Below are 19,688 nucleotides of genomic sequence, written 5' to 3'. Positions count from 1 at the left end.
CCCCACAGCAATAATACTCCCAGTAATGTGTCTGATTGTATAACAGAGCCCCACAGCAATAATACTCCCAGTAATGTGCCTGAGTGTATAACAGAGCTCCACAGCAATAATACTCCCAGTAATGTGTCTGAGTGTATAACAGAGCTCCACAGCAATAATACTCCCAGTAATGTGTCTGAGTGTATAACAGAGCCCCACAGCAATAATACTCCCAGTAATGTGTCTGATTGTATAACAGAGCCCCACAGCAATAATACTCCCAGTAATGTGCCTGAGTGTATAACAGAGCTCCACAGCAATAATACTCCCAGTAATGTGTCTGAGTGTATAACAGAGCTCCACAGCAATAATACTCCCAGTAATGTGTCTGTATAACAGAGCTCCACAGCAATAATACTCCCAGTAATGGGTCTGAGTGTATAACAGAGCTCCACAGCAATAATACTCCCAGTAATGTGTCTGAATGTATAACAGAGCTCCACAGTAATAATACTCCCAGTAATGTGGCTGAGTGTATAACAGAGCCCCACAGCAATAATACTCCCAGTAATGTGTCTTAGTGTTTAACAGAGCCCCACAGTAATAATACTCCCAGTAATGTGTCTTAGTGTTTAACAGAGCCCCACAGTAATAATACTCCCAGTAATGTGTCTGAGTGTGTATAACAGAGCCCCACAGTAATAATACTCCCAGTAATGTGTCTGTGTGTGTATAACAGAGCTCCACAGCAATAATACTCCCAGTAATGTGTCTTTAAACTACAATAAATGTTTTTTAGAAATCAGTCTGTGTAAATAAGATACATTGTTCTTCTTCTAAATTACATTTTAGTTGTATAAATTGCTACTGGTAAATCTCCTAAAACTCAGAACAGCCCTACCCCTGGCCATACCGCAAGACACAATCCTAAAATAAGTGACCCTCTTTGTCCTTTTCAAATGTTGGGGGCTGTGCTATATTGTCATGAAGACGTTTTCTACATCCACTGTTTTGGCTGCTTTTATATTATTTGGGTTAAAATTCAGAGTCTAGTGAATAACCTGCAAACATCATTTCCAACATTGCAGATACAGAAAGGAGCAGAGACTGCTTTGATTTTAGGGCAAAAATGCCTTCAGATTCATCGGATAATTTGCGTAACAAATAAATAAAACCTCATTTAAATGCCCCTTTTGGTGTGACATGGATTAGTCTCCAAGCCTGCTTGATTTGCATGTGTACTGTGTAAAGAACGCACTCTTTGTGAATGAGAAAAGCTTCTTTGGTGTTAGCACAGATTATTACTGGAGAACTTTACTGACTATCGCACAAAGGACGTTTCATCTTTGAAGCACTCCTAGCACCTAGCCAGTACTACACCATAATTGGACTTGTGCAAAATGATATTGCAGCCAATTTGTCCAAATAAATATCGTTTTAATCCACACCCAAACCAATCGATCCATCCGGGATTTACCTTCAGAATCTTATGCAATGATAATGACTCCAGAGGTAAATCGTGGGCAGGTCCATTAGTTCAAGTGTGGATTAAAAGGATTTTGATTTGGACGACTCGGCTGGAAGAGATTTTTGCACAAGTCTAGTGTTTATGGTGTGAGGAGAGTTCTGGAGTACCCTCAATGTAAGTAATCAAACCTTTTGGTAAGTTTGGCTTCTTTTTACCTGGGGTTCTATGGGTGTCACTCAGCTGGAAGTGAGAGCCTTCCCTCTGGGACCCTCCGATACTTAACGGTTTAACTACTTACATGGGGAGGAGAGAGTGCCAGGGTAATTTGGACACCATGACCACTACAGTGTGCTTTGTAGTGGGCTCTTGTCACTGGAATCTGCCCATACAAATCTCCTCTAACACTGGGGACTGTTATTTGTACAGAGTCTTCTCTCATGGGTGTGTCTTGCTTTGTGATTTATATATGGCATAGATTGATGAATAAATTGCTCAGTTATCAAAATCCAAAGCTGGAGAGCAACAAGAATTCCCTTTACGCCGTTCGAAATGGGGCTTGAGACACACACCCCACCCCGTTTCTACCGTCATCGCACCCATATGGACATATGAGAGAGCAATGTGGATGTTTACTGCTTTGTTTTAGTGACTGTCCCTTTAATAAAAAGTCTGCTAAAAGTTGCATCGTGCAGGGCTGGTTTAGATAAAGCCCATTGGTGTGCATTTACATGTGACTGGCAGCAGGCACTCCTTTTTGCTTTACACAGGACATAAGAATTGGTTATTTAATTTGTTTACAAAAACCACAAAAAAAAACCAGAGGAGAAATAGGTTGAAACAAGGCAAAGAAAGCAATCAAAAATAGGGGGCGAGAGCTAAATATCGTTTAGTAGCAATTCAGTAGCTGCAGTGCAATATGGGATTTTAACACTGTCTGCCTGTTAGATTGACGGGCTGTTTGTGTTTGTAAACAAATGAGGATGATGCATGCCATAAACAATAACATATGGATAGCATCAGCCATTTGAATCCTGAGACCGCCAAGATAAGTGTGCTTTGTCAATTGTGGGAAATCCAGTGATATTTCCACTCCCTCCATCTAAATATACTTTGAGTGAGCCCCATCTGGCCTTGCAGAACCTGGCTCTGCTGGGAAGGTTAACTGCTGTCTGCCACTTGTATTCCCATGGAGCTACAGCTCCTACAGTCTCACTGCCGTTGACAGTGGCTCGTTACGGTTTATTGCTGCCATTGAGAAAGTGGGAACAGAATTTCCTGTGATTTTTGTGGATGGTTTGCTGTGAAGGAAAATTAGTATTTTTCTTTAGGTTAAACCTCTGTATTTGTTCAGGGTTTATGACCAGTATGGTTTTATATCTTTTTATCTATGAATAATTTTTTTTTTTTTTGGCAGGTTCATGAACCACAGAGCCCCTGCAAACAGCCGCTATATACCGACTTGTTACGAACACGCTGCTAACTGCTACACACATGCAGTAAGTAAAAGGATCTCTGTAATATGTGTACCACGTATACTGTGCCAAAACCAGCCATAATGTTGAAGGGTGCGTAAAAATTTAATGACTTAATGGATGAATTGGAAATAATGAATTGACCAAATAAATAAATAAATTGGGAAATTGTTCCTTTTTTTGACATTTTTCCAGGGATATCATCTCATGTGCCCTAGATATTACCAGTCTCTCATTAATATGAACCGGGAGAGTAGCGCATGCATGCCCACTAATGCCATAGGGCACCAAATTTAAACCACACTCTGTTCTCCAGTGGATAAAATAAGCGGTCTAGTGGGTGGATGACAGCAGGACTTGCTTCACTTTAACAAGTAGTGTTTTTCTCTCTCCCTAATCATTATGATATAGTATGAATATTTACGATCTGTGGCAGCATGCATTCTGTAAGAATTCCATGACCTCTTTACAAGAAGCTTCCCGTAATGCAATTCTCTATATGTGTCTATAAAGGTGGATTTAGCACAGTGACTCCTCTAAGTCTCTGTCATTTTGTTAATGGAAAGTAAAATGCGTCTGATTGGTGGCAGAGGTAATTAAACTGTAACGTTTCACTTTTATCTTCACTGTTAACTCAGTTTAACCCCTTAAGGACACATGACATGTCTGACACGTCATGATTCCATTTTATTCCAGAAGTTTGGTCCTTAAGGGGGTTAAAGAGACCAGTCTGGGTTCAGGAATCCAGGTGTGAATTCTCTTTACTGACTAGGATTCAGGTTAGAAGGCTTTACCAATCCGTCCTGTTCTATCCCAGAATCTTTCATCCATTTATTTAGTTTCTAACGGTTTTAAACTCTGAAAGTCTTGAATTCAGCAATTCTATAACCAGATCCACCGAGTTTACAAATTACACACACAGTGAATGAATAAAACCATTTGGATAGAATCTTGGGGAAATTTGTAATCCATTTAGCATTTACACTTTATCGGATATATTTTCCCATGATCCCTGCATCAAATCTCCCCTTTTTTCTGTATTCGCTCCTTATCCTTAGTTGTGTGAACCAAATGGAGAAAAAATGCACCTGTTGGTGTACTGCAAAATATCTGCATAATATTATAGGTCCATACTGTGTGTGTGTGTGTGTGTGTGTGTGTGTGTGTTCACAGCCCCATGTTTCTAAATACTGCATTGAACTGTGATTGAGAGGCTGAATGTAGGAGAGTTACATTGTAACTGCTTGTGTGAATAGGATTTACCATTTAACTAGTTCCTCACTGGGCAGAACTTTGGGAGTTTGTTTTTACACCAACTTGAGCTTACTTAGTCCTAGGTTGCTATTACTAAAAAAATGTTTGTGTTTTTATTACAGCAGCTTGCTAGCGTCAGCTGTTAAGATGTATGTCTCGTACCTAGTTCTGTTTCTTGCACCCCTTATATGGCCCTTGCGAGGATAAACAATGCATTCAGAAACCCAGCTCAGTCTGTGCTTTTTAATCCGTACTCTTAGAGGGGCCCCTGGCAGCGCCTGACGACTGAGTTTGTTTGTGGGGTGCCCTGCGTGCCAAGTGCTTTGGCTTTATGAAACATTCTGTGGTTTGGAGAACCTCCCCTTACTGCCATGCATATACAAAGGTGGAATCCTCTGTAGATGGCTAATAATGCGATGATTTCATGAGAACACAGAGTAGGCGATTAATAGGTTTCTGGGAATGTGTTTGATTTGTTTATTTATTTCTCTCTCCCTGTTCCAAGTATTCTGAAAGCTATGAAAGTAAATGTCTACAGTATCTGCCGCCGGGGAGTTTAGGGTATTTACTGTGTTTTCTTCTCGAAAAAGAAGTGGGATTACATTTCTTTTTACTCCAGCCAACAATAAGCCCTTTTTTCCCATCTCATACGTTTTCATACAGCTAAAATATTCAGAGCCAGTGGGTGCCCTGTGATATAGAGGATTTGGGGGATATTCAATGCAGTAAAAAGATAAATATAGGAGCTGAGCTGGAAATGCATTCTATAATCCTAAACCTATGTGGAATGTTGGTCATTGCAGTCTTACTGAATAGTGGCAGTAATCATGACAGAACCAGAAAGGGATGTGAAAAACCTATTTGTATGAATGGGACACTCTGCTCTTCAAAGGAGAATGGTTGGTTACTTCTAAAATGCTTAAAGGAGCACTATAGGGTGAGGAACACAAACCTATATTTCTGAACCTATAGTGTTTAAGCCACCATCTAGCCCCATCTAGCCCCTAAATATAGTATAATCTTACTTGTATTCAAGTCTGCAGCTGCTACCTCTGCCCCTGTTTGCCTGTGAAAATGTCTGCTGACATCATCAGAAGTGTTGTTTTTGAGCCAATCACAGTGCTTCCCCATAGGATTGGCTGAGACTGTCAAGGAGGCCGATAAGGGGCAGAGCCAGCACAACCCTGGCCGATCAGCATCTACTCATAGAGATTAATTGAATCAATGAACCTCTATGAGGAAAGTTCAGTGTCTGCATGCAGAGGATGGAGACACTGAATGGCAGTCATACTGTGCAGCACTGCCCCAGGAATCACCTGAAGCGGCATTCTGTGGAGTGGCCAGTGGAGGTATCCCTAGGCTGTAATGTAAACACTGCATTTTCTCTGAAAAGACCGTGTTTACAGCAAAAAGCCTGAAGGGAATGATTCTACCGTATATACTCGAGTATAAGCCAACCCGAATATAAGCCGAAGCCCCTAATTTTACCCCAAAAAACTGGGAAAACGTATTGACTCAAGTATAAGACTAGGGTGGGAAATGCAGCAGCTACTGGTAAATTTCTAAATAAAATTAGATCCTACAAAAATTATATTAATTGGATATTTATTTACAGTGTGTATATAATAAGTGCAGTGTGTGTGTGTGTGTGTATATGAGTGCCGTGTGTGTGTATATGAGTGCCGTGTGTGTGTATATGAGTGCCGGGTGTGTGTGTGTGTATATGAGTGCCGTGTGTGTGTGTGTATATGAGTGCCGTGTGTGTGTGTGTATATGAGTGCCGTGTGTGTGTGTGTGTGTGTGTATATGAGTGCCGTGTGTGTGTGTGTGTGTGTGTGTATATGAGTGCCGTGTGTGTGTGTGTGTGTGTGTGTATATGAGTGCCGTGTGTGTGTGTGTGTATGAACGCAGTGTTGTGTGATGCAGAGCCTTGGTGGGGGGGTGGGCATTTTTATTATTTTTTAATTATTATTTTAATATTAATTGTTTTTTTGTTTTATTAATATTTTTTGTATTTTTAATTTTATTTTTTTTATATTATTTTATTATTTATATATTTTTTTTTCGTCCCCCCTCCCTGCTTGATACATGGCAGGGAGGGGGGCTCTCACTCCCTGGTGGTCCAGTGGCAATGGCAGTTCAGTGGAGGGGGGCTGGCAGAGAGTGCTTACCGCTCCTGTCAGCTCCCTTCTCCTCCGCACCGGTCCGGTCAGCTTCCCTGTCGGCTCCCAGTGTAAGTCTCGCGAGAGCCGCGGGGTCATAGCATGGCTCTCGCGAGACTTACACTGGGAGCCGACAGGGAAGCGGACCGGCGCAGAGGAGGAGGGAGCTGACAGGAGCTGCAGGAGAGGTAAGCGCTCTCTGACAGCCCCCAGTCTGTATTATAATAATATAAGTTGCCATAATACAGACATTGACTCGAGTATAAGTCGAGTTGGGGTTTTTCAGCACAAAAAATGTGCTAAAAAACTCGACTTTTATACTCGAGTATATACGGTACTTACCAGAACAAAGGCAATTAGCTGTAGTTGTTCGGTGACTATAGTGTCCCTTTAATATTATGTTTAATAAATGTGTTTCTCTAAGGCAGGGCTGCCCAAAAGGTAGATCCTCCAATGTTGTAAAACTACAACTCCCAAGATGCATTGCATGCCTTTTTAAAGGTGCCTTTAGAATGGCAAAGCATCATAGAAGCTGCAGTTTTTAAAACCTCTGGGGATCTAAATTTTGGGCACCTCTGATCTAAGGTCTGAAAATGTTAAAATCCGCACAACTGTAGTTATCCCAGTCCTGCAACTGGGCTCCGCCATCTTAGCTCCCTGTCAATCGTTGTTACAAGCTCTGTCCTTTGCACCAGGCAGCCAGCATAGGCACATGAGAAGCAGATACAATGTTTCTGTAATTTCTTCTTCAATGTAATGTGTGCCCTGGCTGTGCCAGGATTGAACGGGATAGCGATGTTCTATACGAATGTATTTATTTTTATTCGTAGTTTTTATTAAACGTTGTAACATCAGGAGACGTGACGGCTTCTTTTCATTACATCCCACACCTGCATTACTATTAACATATTGTCTTCTTTCTAAGTGTTTATCTTTGGTGTGTGTTTATAGTCTGCTCCTTGTGTGGCCTGTGCAGCCCCAGGTGATGAATCTGATGGCCACACCTTGAATTTCTTGGTATAAGAAATCTTTATTTTATTAAAAATGATCGAGAATTATTTCCTGGATATTTAAACAATTGCATCAGAGGCTGAAGTAAATATTTAAGTTCAGCAGGCAAAATAATCCTGATGTATTGTGTACTGCTGTGCAATAAGATGATGGCATGCCGATTGTATGACCGTACAAAACAGAACTTTATCAAAGAAGCTCTGCAAAAAAAAATGTTTAAGGAAATCCGCAACTGCTACAGAAGCATTTAACAAATGCAGTCGTCCTGGTGTGTGTGTGTGTTTTTTGTTGTTTTGTTTTTTGGGTTTTTTTTGTTTTTTGGAGTATGTTGTTTAATCTTGGTTCTGAAAGACCATAAGTCTGTAAATCACATTGAAATGGAGCATTTGTTGCATGCCGGTAAATTGTTTACAGGACGCTGCTCCCATTAAGTTTGGTTGATGGACCTATTTGAAAAAACACTCCAGGCACCATAACAACTTCACCAGAATGACCTTGATGGGAGTTTAACCAATAACGCATGGTTTGAACCCAAAGTTTTCCATTCACCCCCCATCAGCTGTTCCTATTCAGGATTCAACAGAGCTCACTAGCTCCCCATTCACAAAACAAAGTGAAAACGGTACATATCTTTTGCACTCTGCTTTTGTGAATGGGGAGCTACTGTTACGGATAGGCTGAGAGCGTCCGCTGATGTGCTCCAATAATGAGCCGTGTCCAGGTCAGAGGCTTTCTGATTGACACCTTTAACTCAAATCGAAGAAGAGCTGACACATATCAGATTGAAGACTTTAGGATTAAACCGTTCATTTGTTAATGTTTGAACCCCTTGAACCGATGAGGTTGTTATGGTGCCCAGAGTGTCACTTTAAAACCTCCCAGTAAAATAGACTAATTATTTCAAGGATAACAGAATGAGAGATGTTTAGTTGCATATTTATTTCTAATAATCAACAGAACACGTGGAGCAAATCTTTGTGTCTTTGAAGGATAATCATTTGGAATTAAAGTGTGAATTGTCGATATTTCAAAGTGAATTTTACAACGAAAATTTTTATATCCGCTATGTTTTTAGTTCTGCTATTTAAGCCTATAATTTTTGCTTTGCTTTGATTTCCCCAAAAATTAACACTTTAGTTAATAAACCCATCTGTCTACTTCTAATCCAGTCACCATGACCCCCATTGATGATCTAATCTATTTCTGTAGCCCTGGTTCTCTCTTCATTGCTTGTAATAGTGTGTCTCTCTCTCTGCCTTTAGTTCCTCATTGTCCCAGCTATCGTGGGAAGTGCCCTGCTGCACCGCATGTCCAATGACCGGTGGGAGAAGATAACGGCTTGCATTTATGGCGTGGGCCTGTGCACCCTCTTTATCGTGTCCACAGTATTTCATATTGTTACCTGGAAGAAGAGTCACCTGAGGTATGTGTTTAGCTGTGACTCCAGAGTATTCTCTTCCTAGTGTGCTCTAACACGAGGGCCCCTCTCTTCCTAGCGTGCTCTAAAACGAGGGCCCCTCTCTTCCTAGCGTGCTCGAACACGAGGGCCCCTCTCTTCCTAGCGTGCTCTAACACGAGGGCCCCTCTCTTCCTAGCGTGCTCTAACACGAGGGCCCCTCTCTTCCTAAATACCAGTGCTGAGCCTATTCCATAAATCCCTGCTGTCCAGGGTTTCTGGGAGTGGTATTTCCGTTACTTTCTAATATAGAAATCAGATTAACTGCAGCAAACAAACCTCTCATGTGCGGTGTCTCCGAAGGAAGAGCAGAGAGGGTGCTGTTATGGAACCAAACGAACGATTAGTTTTTGCTATTTGTATAACTAACTGTAACCTAACCTACACAGTGCATCTAACGTGTTGGGCCTGGTGTGCTCCTTTTAGGTAACTTTACATTCAGGCGTTAAATCTCTTCCCGTAATTCTGCAGTCATTGGTAGGATTTTAGCAGAGTTTCCTACACTATCGCTGCACCAGCAAAGTCAGGTATTCCCTATTCATCTGTCACTGGATATTCCCAGCGACCTGTGTGTTCGTACGCTGCACTCTCCCTGACTCATGGCATTATTTATTTAGCTTGGTGTCTGTTCCAGATCCTCTTTCCTTTTGTTTTTAGTTTTTCTTTTCTTTCTCTTTCTTTTTCTAGAACAGTCGAACATTGTTTCCACATGTGTGACAGAATGGTGATCTACTTTTTCATTGCAGCGTCCTATGCACCGTGGTAGGTGACCTGTATCACTTTACAAATTTATCACTTTGTAAATTCTCTAAATGTATATAGTTTTTCTATTTTCACTTTCATTTATAATAAATAGTTACCAGGAATTTGAACGTATCACTTCTCTCACTTTGTGCCGGGTAACATGGGGTTAATTAAACATAGACTGTTAAACTCCTCCTATAAATATCTAATTTTATTCAATTTCTCAAGGTTTCCTCTCTGTTATATATGTTTTTAATTAGAAACTATCCGCAATGCCTTATAATGCAACAGTGGGCAATGAAATTCCTGATTAGCCACCAAACTAGATGGTGTGGCTAGGATGAAGTCAGTCTAAATTGGATTTTTTATTTTTTTTATTTTATTTTTTTATCTGACATTTTGTAATCGTTACAATGAGCAAATCGGAAAAGATGCAGCTGAGGCTTTAGGCAACATTTCAGACTTGAATAAGATCCTTTCTGTGCCCAACTCATGGTATCTTTAGGGATTATATGTTGGTCAGAGCTGAATTTTGTAAAGAAATATATAATTTTATTTAATATAAACTTTGTCTAGATCAGCGGGTTTAACATGCTGAGTGATAGCTGGTTAAGCATAAGGCAATTTAACATATGGGCCCAGGTGTTGGGCAGTGGCCTAGGCGCCATGAAGATGAATTGCCAAGTTTGCCCTATTTACTATTCCCTATACGAAGAATGGAGGGGGGGCCCCAAACTGATAACCTTCCTTCTCTGCTCAGTTAGTTCATTTTTAATTGTAAAACTCTTGTTCTAGGTTGAACCTGCGTGAACTTGGTCCTTTAGCATCTCATATGCGATGGTTCATCTGGTTAATGGCAGCAGGAGGAACCGTTTATGTATTTTTATATCATGAAAGGTAAGAATGATGTTGGTGCAGTTTATTTCAATGAAATTAAGTGTTTTTCTTTTAATATTATACATTCCTAGTTATGTGATATGTCACTGTAACACCTCTCCACGTGCAGATCCTTTCCTAAATTCATGGAAGATGGGGTGTCCTCTTACACTCACCCTATCTCAACGAGTGAATGTGTTACGCCCATTGCTCCATCTTGTCATATCCCCACGTGATGGAGTGCTGCCCCCATGCATTGCATAGTGCCAGCAGGGCTTTAATAGAGACCTTCTTGTATATTTGGTGATATGTTCCGATTTACCCTCCTTTCTGGACCCTTGTTCCCCCTCGATATCTAGCCTTGCCGATTCTCCAGTGTGCAATGCGACACAATCCATGTGTCTGTTTAATAAAACTCTGTGATAAAATCTCAACTCACGATTCATTCATTCATTGATTTCCTTTCATTTTATCACCGATTCCAAGACTTTTGTAACCCCAGTACTAATAAACATGTGCATTGATGTATATTCAGGTCACACACATTAATTTAACCATGTGTGCCAGAAGGAATGGATCTTCATGTCTGGTGGTTTTCCTTGGTGTTCATGGAGTTAAATTGTCTGTTTAAGTAAAAATCTGTATGAGCAGCTCTGATCACTTACCAGGAATCGGCAACGTGCAGCTCTCTTAATGTTACCGTATTGTAACCACCATAGAGTAAGTTAGGTATTATGGTGAGATTGTCAGGCCCTGCTTAGAACAATAATCAGCATTGTGATGTCACATTTCACTTGTCATGATTCATAAGGACGCACTTCAAAACTTAAACTATTGAAAGCATCACTCCAAGCATTATAAAGGCTGAAGCTCGCTTTCATAGCCAGTAGGTTTCTGGGGATCATGGGATGTGTTGTTTTGTAATGTTTGAAGAGCTACACGTTGGGGATTGCTGGTTTATCGCACTAGATTGGTAACTTGCGCAACTTGAAGCTGCTGTTTTTCTCTGCATGTTGTTGCTGCAACTGCATGTATACACAAGATGTATTTAAATGATGTAACGCAGAGCTGTGACGAGGTGCCTGTACGGCTACACAATTCTTTTGGAGCTTTGGTTGTTCAACATGAGCCATTAAGAAATTATTTTATTCTTTTAGGTATAAGATTGTTGAGCTCCTCTTCTATTTAGCAATGGGATTTTCACCTGCTTTAGTAGTGACATCAATGGTAAGGAATTGTATATTCGTGTAAGAACACGCTCACTGTGCTTTTCATAACCCCACATAGTTGTACATCACTAATTAAATAGAACACTATCCACAGAGTTCAGCTTTTCTGATCACTCCTAGTCCATGATCTGTAAAGGGCAAGAAATTAAACAAACGAAAAAATGTAATAAAAACCCAGTCTTTATCTTTCCAGTTTCACTCCTGATAATTAAAATATACCGTATTTATCGGCATATAACACGCACCTCATTTTAAGAAGGAAATTTCATGAAATTTCCCCCCCCTCCCATAGTATTCTCCCCCCCTCCCAAAGTCTTCCCCCCCCCCATGCCATAGTGTTCCCCCCCACTCCCATAGTGTCCCCCCACTCATCCCATAGTGTTCTCCCCCCCTCCCATAGTGCCCTCCCCTCCCCTTGTCCCATAGTGCACTTTCCCTCCCCTTGTCCCATAATTACTTACCTGTCTTGAAGCGTGGGCCGGCTTCACAGCGCGCACCGTGGTACAGGAACTTCAATTTCAGGTTCCGGTTTCCGGCGGGACTGAAAGGAAGTGTGCACACTGAGTGCGCACTTCCTTTCAGTCCCGACGGAAACCGGAACCTGAAATTGAAGTTCCAGTACCGCGGTGCGCGCTGAACACCGGCCCACGCTTCAAGACAGGTAAGTAAACCTTCACATTCGCTCCATAAGACGCACAGACATTTCCCCTCACTTTTGAGGGGGAAAAAGTGCGTCTTATGGAGCGAAAAATACGGTATATCGGCGTATAACATGCACACATCATTTGCCCCCGATTTTCAGGGAGAAAAAGTGTGTGTTATACGCCGATAAATACGGTATATAATAATTGTATTCTCCCCTCCAATGGCTTTTGATCAGTGCTACCTAAATTGCATTGAATATCTCTAATATGCAAAGTATGTTCTCCTTCCTTAAAGTATTTCAAAACAACTTAAATTGAAAGTGAATTCCATGTCTTCACTGGCTGAACCAAAGCAACAAAAATACCCCTTTTCTTTCCATGAGACCACACTTCCTGTAACTTTAGATGTCATTCTTGAATGCCGAATAACAAACCTTTTTATTTCCTGATGGGGTCGATGCTGGTTTTCAACCACCTGATATTTATCAGATCCTGAGTAAATCTAGTGATTGAACTCCATATTAGTCTGGTTCAGATAATTAATAATAATTTTTATTTTATTTTTTTGTCTTGCATTCAGCCATCCATTTTTGTTAGATGATGCTGATATCAAATTTTATACAGTCATGCGGAAAAGAAAGTACACCCTCTTTGGTGTTGCGTATCAGGACATAATAACCATTATCTGTTCCTTAGTAGGTCTTAAAATTGGGTAAATACAACCTTAGATGAACAAGAACACTTGACAGCAGAATGACAGAAAAAGAAAATCAAGGCCCAGTCTAGACCTCAACCCGTTTGAAATTTGACGGGACCTTATGTACATAAGCTGTACATAAACAAATTCCAGCAAACCTCAATGAACTAAGACAATGCAACAAAGATTGGGACAAAATTCCTCCTCTATGGAGACTAACCGTCCTATAGAAAATTATTTCAAGTTATTGCTGCCTAAAAGACCACTATAGGCACCCAGACCACTTCAGCTCAATGAAGTGGTCTGGGTGCCAGGTCCCCCCTAGTTTTAACCAGAGAATCTGCTATGTTTACACTGCAGGGTTAATCCAGCCTCTAGTGGTTTTCTCCCTGACAGCCACTAGAGGCGCTTCCGTGAGTTACAATGAGTAAATCGCACTTATTTGATGCTGGACGTCCTCAAGGAGTCCAGCGTCAAAAAAGATCCCTGTAGGAAAGCATTGATTCAGCTTTCCCATGGTTTGGTTTGAATGCGCATGCTCCTCTGGCCGCGCGTTCGGCTCCACTCGGAAGCTGACGTTGATGGAGGAGGAGAGTTCACAAGCGCCGAGTGAGCAATGGCGCTGGATTAAGGTAAGCAAATAAAGGGTTAGTTATTTCTGTTAAATCGTGACCGTGTAATATGTCAAGTGTTGTTGTTCACCTGAGGTTGTATTTACCCAATTTGAAGACCTGCTAAGAAACCGATTAGGGATGCCTCGAAATTTCGGCTGCCAGAATATTCGGCCAAAAAATGGGCCTATCCCGTTTTGTCTGAAAACTGGTCAAATTTATTTCTTTTTTTTCCTTTTTTTTTCCTTTTTTTTTTTTTTTTGTATTGCATAATTTAACAGACAGACATGCTTGCATTAACAATTCAGATTATTATATCACAATGAGAGATAGTAATGATAACATGAAAAGTCAAGAATACTGCACTATGGCACAGGGGAGGGGGGCAAAGAAGACTATGGGACACGGGAGGGGGGCAAAGAAGACTATGGGGGAAGAAAAGAACGGGACAGGGGAGGAGGGAGAGAAAAACATTAAAGGGGTGAGGGGGGGCACTAAAAGAGAAGGGAAGTTTTTCATATTAGATTAATTAAATTCATTAAAAAGTCTAATATTGATAAAATTATAGGAAAAAAAACATTTTTTTTATTTTTTTTTTTAAATCCGTTTTTGGCCCAGAATTTTCATTTTGGTGCATCCCTAAAACAGATAATTGTACTTATGCCCCGACATGTATAGCCACAGAATTCAAAGATGTTGTAGTTTTTTTCCGTGACTGTATAAATCTGTTCTAGACAGGCTTTTTTTTTTTTTTTTTTTTGTGTATTTTTGGTGCCAAAGATTTTCAAACTTGTTTATTCCAATAAATTCTAATCAGATTGCTACATCGCTGGCACTGAAATACCAGATTTAGTCAGCAACTGTCACGTGGATTATAATTCTGCCATCTGCATAGTTGATAGAGCCATCTGGAAATTAATTGCTTTAAATAATCTCTAGCTTTAACCTATGAAGTTTGTGACACGTCAATCAACCTGGTTTTAGATGTCCGGTCCTTGATGGGTCCCTATAGTTCACTGGCCAGTTTAATTAACTTTCAGTCGTGTGTGTGAGAGAGTTTCTGATTCCTATTTTGCTGGGTTATTAAAGGGTTTACTGTGGATAACAAAGTGATTTTAAAATTTTATAATAGGTTTTATTAAACTCTCTATAAATATCCTTTCAGTTTACAAGTAAAATGTTAGTATATGTATTTAATTATCCTAATATTTGCTGTGAAATAGCTTGAACATACGACAGATGTCTGTTCTATTTCTTGTTAGACCCAGTATTACTAACAATAAAACCTTAATACACTATCTTTAAAAAATTTAATTGATCAGAATATTATTCCGAAATGTATTGGAAAAGTTTAAAAGTCTGCCCTCCTCCAACACCTAAGAAATTTATCTCTGATTTACCTTGAATTAACAATCTCTAAAAATAATAGACTAACAAGGATCACAGTTAACAGGTTAATGGTGTTTTTGTGTACGAGTCCTCTAATGTAATAAGCCGTTCGTTTTTAGTTATCATGTAACCAAAAGAATATCATAGTCTTGCAGTCATTGTTTAAATTTAAATACATCTTTTTATGCTTTAAGTATACTTTTAGAAAAACATTTTATAACCTGTGCTGTGCATTTTAATTTCTTTGTAGTTTTTCACATTTTTTAATGACTAGTAGATCTTGAATGTATTTCTTATTAATTTATGAAGTATCGCTTTGACTGTGTGTTTTAATCTCTATGCCCTCTGTTCTAGAATAACACCGACGGTTTACACGAACTTGCTTGGGGCGGACTCATCTACTGCTTAGGAGTAGTGTTCTTCAAAAGTGATGGCATTATCCCCTTCGCCCATGCCATTTGGCACCTGTTTGTGGCCCTGGCAGCTGCTGTGCATTATTACGCCATTTGGAAGTATCTGTACAAGAGTCCGTCTGCCGATATGATTCGTCACCTATGACGACCTTATAGCAAACTTTTGTCAGTATTACTTGACTCTTAAATATGTGGTAAGACGAGGGAGAGATTTTAAGATGCACACAAAGCACTGACTTAACTTGTTCTTTACGAACAACTGTGAACACACTGTGTATCTTCTAAAAAAATATATATATTATTTTCTTTCCTCATTGTAACCGCTGAAATTACGGTATGCCCATTCCACCATTGCTGCTGTGGCCACTGAATTTATTCTAGAGTTTGCTAGAGCCTATTTTTTTTTGTCTTCAGATTTTTGGCACGGCACACTCTGGAAAAAGCAGCAGCTGGCTTATCTAATGTTTACAAAGCAAAGAGATTTGTATCTAAAAAATTTCTTAAAATCCTATACTTTTGAAACGAAAAGATGTATTTCTTTATGAATTTTAACGATCGTATTTTCTCAAACTTGACATGTCAACAGTTAAGAAAAAAAGGGAGTTTTCTTCCCTCAGTTTATATAAGCACTTATATATGAATTTGCATATATATATACACATACAAATGCAAACCTTCGTAACTATACATTCCAAAGCTACACATTCAAGTACGAGTGTAATAACACAAATTTGCCTCCCATGACTCATGGGGAGAAAAAAAAATACCCGTGCTGAGATTAATTAATGCTGTGAATTTTCAGTGCCATTAGTGTGGCTCACATTGCTTGATTTAATTAATTTCAGGCATCGAAAAACGATAGAGGGGCTGCCAAGGCCCAAAAAGTTCTGTTTAAAAAAAAAAAAAAAAAGAAAACGCACCCCAAAAACAGATTAAATGCCCATGAACTGGCATTCCGGAGATATGTCTGTGTAAGGATTTTTAACTCTACCTTGAGGTAGTCTCCTTTCTCCTTGCCGGGGACAGAGGTCGACAAACGTCTGTTGGGGTATTCGACCAGACCTCCTGTATGGATTTAAATTCCTCACCTTTTTTTTGAGGGCTGGCGTTGCAGCTGACGTGACCAGTATTAGTTGAGGAGTACTGTCTGCGATTAGATCATGTGAATTATGTAAAAAGTATTTATAAAGTAAATAATGTGGTGCTGGTATTGTGTAATTGAGGGTTTATTTTTGTCATCATGGTGTTCTTGCAGAACTGTGGACGCACAAATCATAGAACTGATGTGACCATAGAATAAAAACTGATTTCAAAACCTAAAAGTATTGTTAATGTATTTAACGTATCTGTTACCTCTTTAATTGTAAGAGGGCAGTTGGAACGCGTTAAGGATTAACCGGACAATGCAGCATTATGGCGGAAAGTGAAGCAATTCGGTCTGCGTTTGCAGATCCAAATATCTTTCACTAGTGTCTTACTGAGATAACGGTTTGACTTTTATTTTTGTTTTGTTTTCAAAACATGATGCCTTTTTTCTAACCCATTTCCCATAGACGTAATTTATTTGTACGCCGTTCTCCTGACCCCAGGACTGTGATATTTTTACAGGCTGTGCTTGGTGTTTTTGTCTGCAGCTTTTGATCAGAGACTGTTCCTAATCCCACTTTGTGAAGACGCCCCTGATAGTCTGATATTGGACGTGACATACCTCAGTTTAAACATGCTCTGTCCGTTTTGTATCATACCCACCGCCCTTCCTCTTTGTGTTATTTCATTCAAAGCCAAGCAGCAGTTTTACTCTTTTTCGGTCTGCAGGCCGGTAATCAGCTGGCTGAGTGCTGAACCATACTGGAGTAATAGCTTGCTAGAATAAGGTGTTTATTGCAGGTAAAGCTAACTTTATCCACCTTGGTGATTTGAATCATTCTTCTGGTTAAACCTGTTACCTTTTATGATTTCAGATAAAAGGCCTGTTAGATCAGCCGTCATTTACCTTGACCTGCTCATTCTCTGGACTGAATTCTTTTACAGTCACTCTTCCCAAAAAACAGTATGTAGGACATCACAACTGTGAATGTTTTCTATATGTAAGCTGGGCTTTGCAGTCTGTATCTAGGTTAACTAATTTCCTGCACTGGGATGGACACTGTGGGTATCCACCCTATGGTTTTGCACTCTTCCATCATTGCTTGGTTATTGCCAACATCTTTGGATATTTATTGGGGCCAGCAGACCTAAAATCAGTTTTATTTAAATCTGTATTTCCTGTGAATAAAATGTGTACTTTCTCATCCATTCCTTTTGCTAGCCTCATGTGAAAAGAATGGGCATTTTATTTATTTGTCATCAGTTTTGAGCGGTTGAAGAGTCTCTGAACACAGAAAGTGAAATTCCGTGTTCCAAATCCGTTTCTGGTAATGGGAGATTCATTTTTGTCCTGATAAATCTGAGAATTATTCTTGGAGACGTATACTTCAGAGGAATACAGATTGTCACATGTTTTAGGGCTTAAACGCCCTGTTTACATCCCAGCTGAGAATAAACTTTAACATATCACAAGGCAGAGATGTGACCATTTTAGGCATTCTTCTGTTTTGGCCATCTTTTTAATAGGAACATACCACAGAAACCGTTACTTTCTATCCCATTTCTACCTCTTGTTATATAACTGCATAATGCCCAGTTTTGAAAAGGTGCCATTTTTTTTTTGTTTTTTAGTTTACATCCTCGTTAATTTGTATTACTATCCCCAGTTTGTGGAGGCCCATTAGGACTCGGATGGCTCTCATACTGCCAGACCCAAGAGAGACTGAGTATGAGTTATAGTAACATCGAGAGAGTTTCTCAAATGGACATGGATATAAAAGGCTTCTTTCTGGGACTCGGGAAGGTGCTTTGAAAATCTCACACCAAGGGATCAGAGGTCAGTGTTTTCAGACAGATACTGACAAATTTGGTACCATAATACAGTAAAAGGTATTGTAGAATAGGGTTGTGAGCAGTAATTTGCTAAACTCATCATGTATATGACATAAACCGTAGGGGTTTGTTCTCTAAACTGTGATGTGTCCTGGCAACAGAGTAAGAAGTGTTTTTTTACCAATGGCTGAGATTGATATTTTTCTATAGTCTATTGCAGCCTAAATTTTACACCTCTGTAATCGGGTCTCCTGAAAATGCCTGCCTAGTGACTAAACCATTGGTTTTCATATAGACTGAAGTATTAATCCCCAAACTACACTAAAGTTCTTATTGTATTAATGCATTGACACTTTTTTTTTTTTTAAACCTGTTTTTGCTTTGACGTGTTTAATGCAGTGACTGTCAGTGACGAGGTCTGCCATGGTGGGACCTTTCACAAATCTTTTTGTATGAAGTGAAGGTATTTCTTAAGGACGTAAATCGTGCATTTCTAGCTGATATTTTGTACACTTCTCATTCTCTGTGATCCACTTTTGTACAAGTTCACAATATATTGTTTTAAACCACTTAACATGTAGCCGCTCACTGTATTCGTGTCTCACGCTTCAAGTATGTGTCTCTTTCTCAAAGTATTAACTGAAATTGTTTAAAACTTTTTACTTTTTCTGTAAACATTTTATGTCCTACATACATTTGAGTGTACAAATAAAAATTCAATATAAAGTATCGTGTGTCTTCGTTTTGTGTTTTTTAAAACCTGAATCACAATAACATATTTTGTAAACAACATTTACAAATGAAATCAACAAACTGGAGAGTTCTTGTGAGTAAGGGGTCTCTGAAATAGTGTAAAGTAGACTTGGCGTGTTCTTACTAAAGTTTGTGAGTTCATTTTATACCAAGACTGGCTTTCCCCGCTCAGATACTTATTAAATATATTTCTTCTTAACAGACTCCTGAATTTAGCTAAAAAAAAAAAAAAAACTGCAGAGCTTCAGATTTTAATTTTTCTGTCTGAATTTTGAAAATGTGCCGACTGGGTCAAAAGTCAACTAAGCTGTGCAGTGTGTGACCCAATACAGCCCTGAGCTATTCATTCTAAAGAGCCATATTTTGGTGGAAATCTCTGTTTTGCAGGAAAAGACAGGACTTGGATCACACGTCTGTCACAGAATGAAAAGGAAATTGTTACAAATCTATTTAAACATTACTGGTTCAATACAGTGTACCCTAACAGCAGCGTGTATATTGATATGTACTTATTCTTGATTGGGAAAAAAGGGATTCACCAAAACCTTTTGAAGCAATACAAAATACACTATATAATACAGTGTGAGGTATCCAGGAGCTAATCAGTAGAA

General features: G+C 39.5%; 1 protein-coding gene across 3 annotated transcripts in view; it reads left to right on the top strand.

Moving 5' to 3' along the window:
• MMD (monocyte to macrophage differentiation associated) overlaps positions 1-19,050 on the top strand; it is a 109,547-nt gene extending 90,497 nt beyond the window's left edge. For all 3 annotated transcript variants that reach the window (XM_063456238.1, XM_063456240.1, XM_063456239.1), the window contains 6 exons: positions 2,862-2,943; positions 8,609-8,769; positions 9,490-9,564; positions 10,342-10,443; positions 11,580-11,649; positions 15,347-19,050. In XM_063456238.1, coding sequence (XP_063312308.1) covers positions 2,862-2,943; positions 8,609-8,769; positions 9,490-9,564; positions 10,342-10,443; positions 11,580-11,649; positions 15,347-15,550 — 694 coding nt within the window. In that variant the 3' untranslated portion in view covers positions 15,551-19,050. The remainder of the gene's footprint in view (positions 1-2,861; positions 2,944-8,608; positions 8,770-9,489; positions 9,565-10,341; positions 10,444-11,579; positions 11,650-15,346) is intronic.
• The last annotated feature ends 638 nt before the right edge of the window (positions 19,051-19,688 follow it).

This window comes from Pelobates fuscus, chromosome 5 (genome assembly GCF_036172605.1).
Source record: "Pelobates fuscus isolate aPelFus1 chromosome 5, aPelFus1.pri, whole genome shotgun sequence".
In the NCBI taxonomy this organism is placed as follows: domain Eukaryota; kingdom Metazoa; phylum Chordata; class Amphibia; order Anura; family Pelobatidae; genus Pelobates; species Pelobates fuscus.
This window is presented reverse-complemented; position numbering and strand designations above follow the sequence as displayed.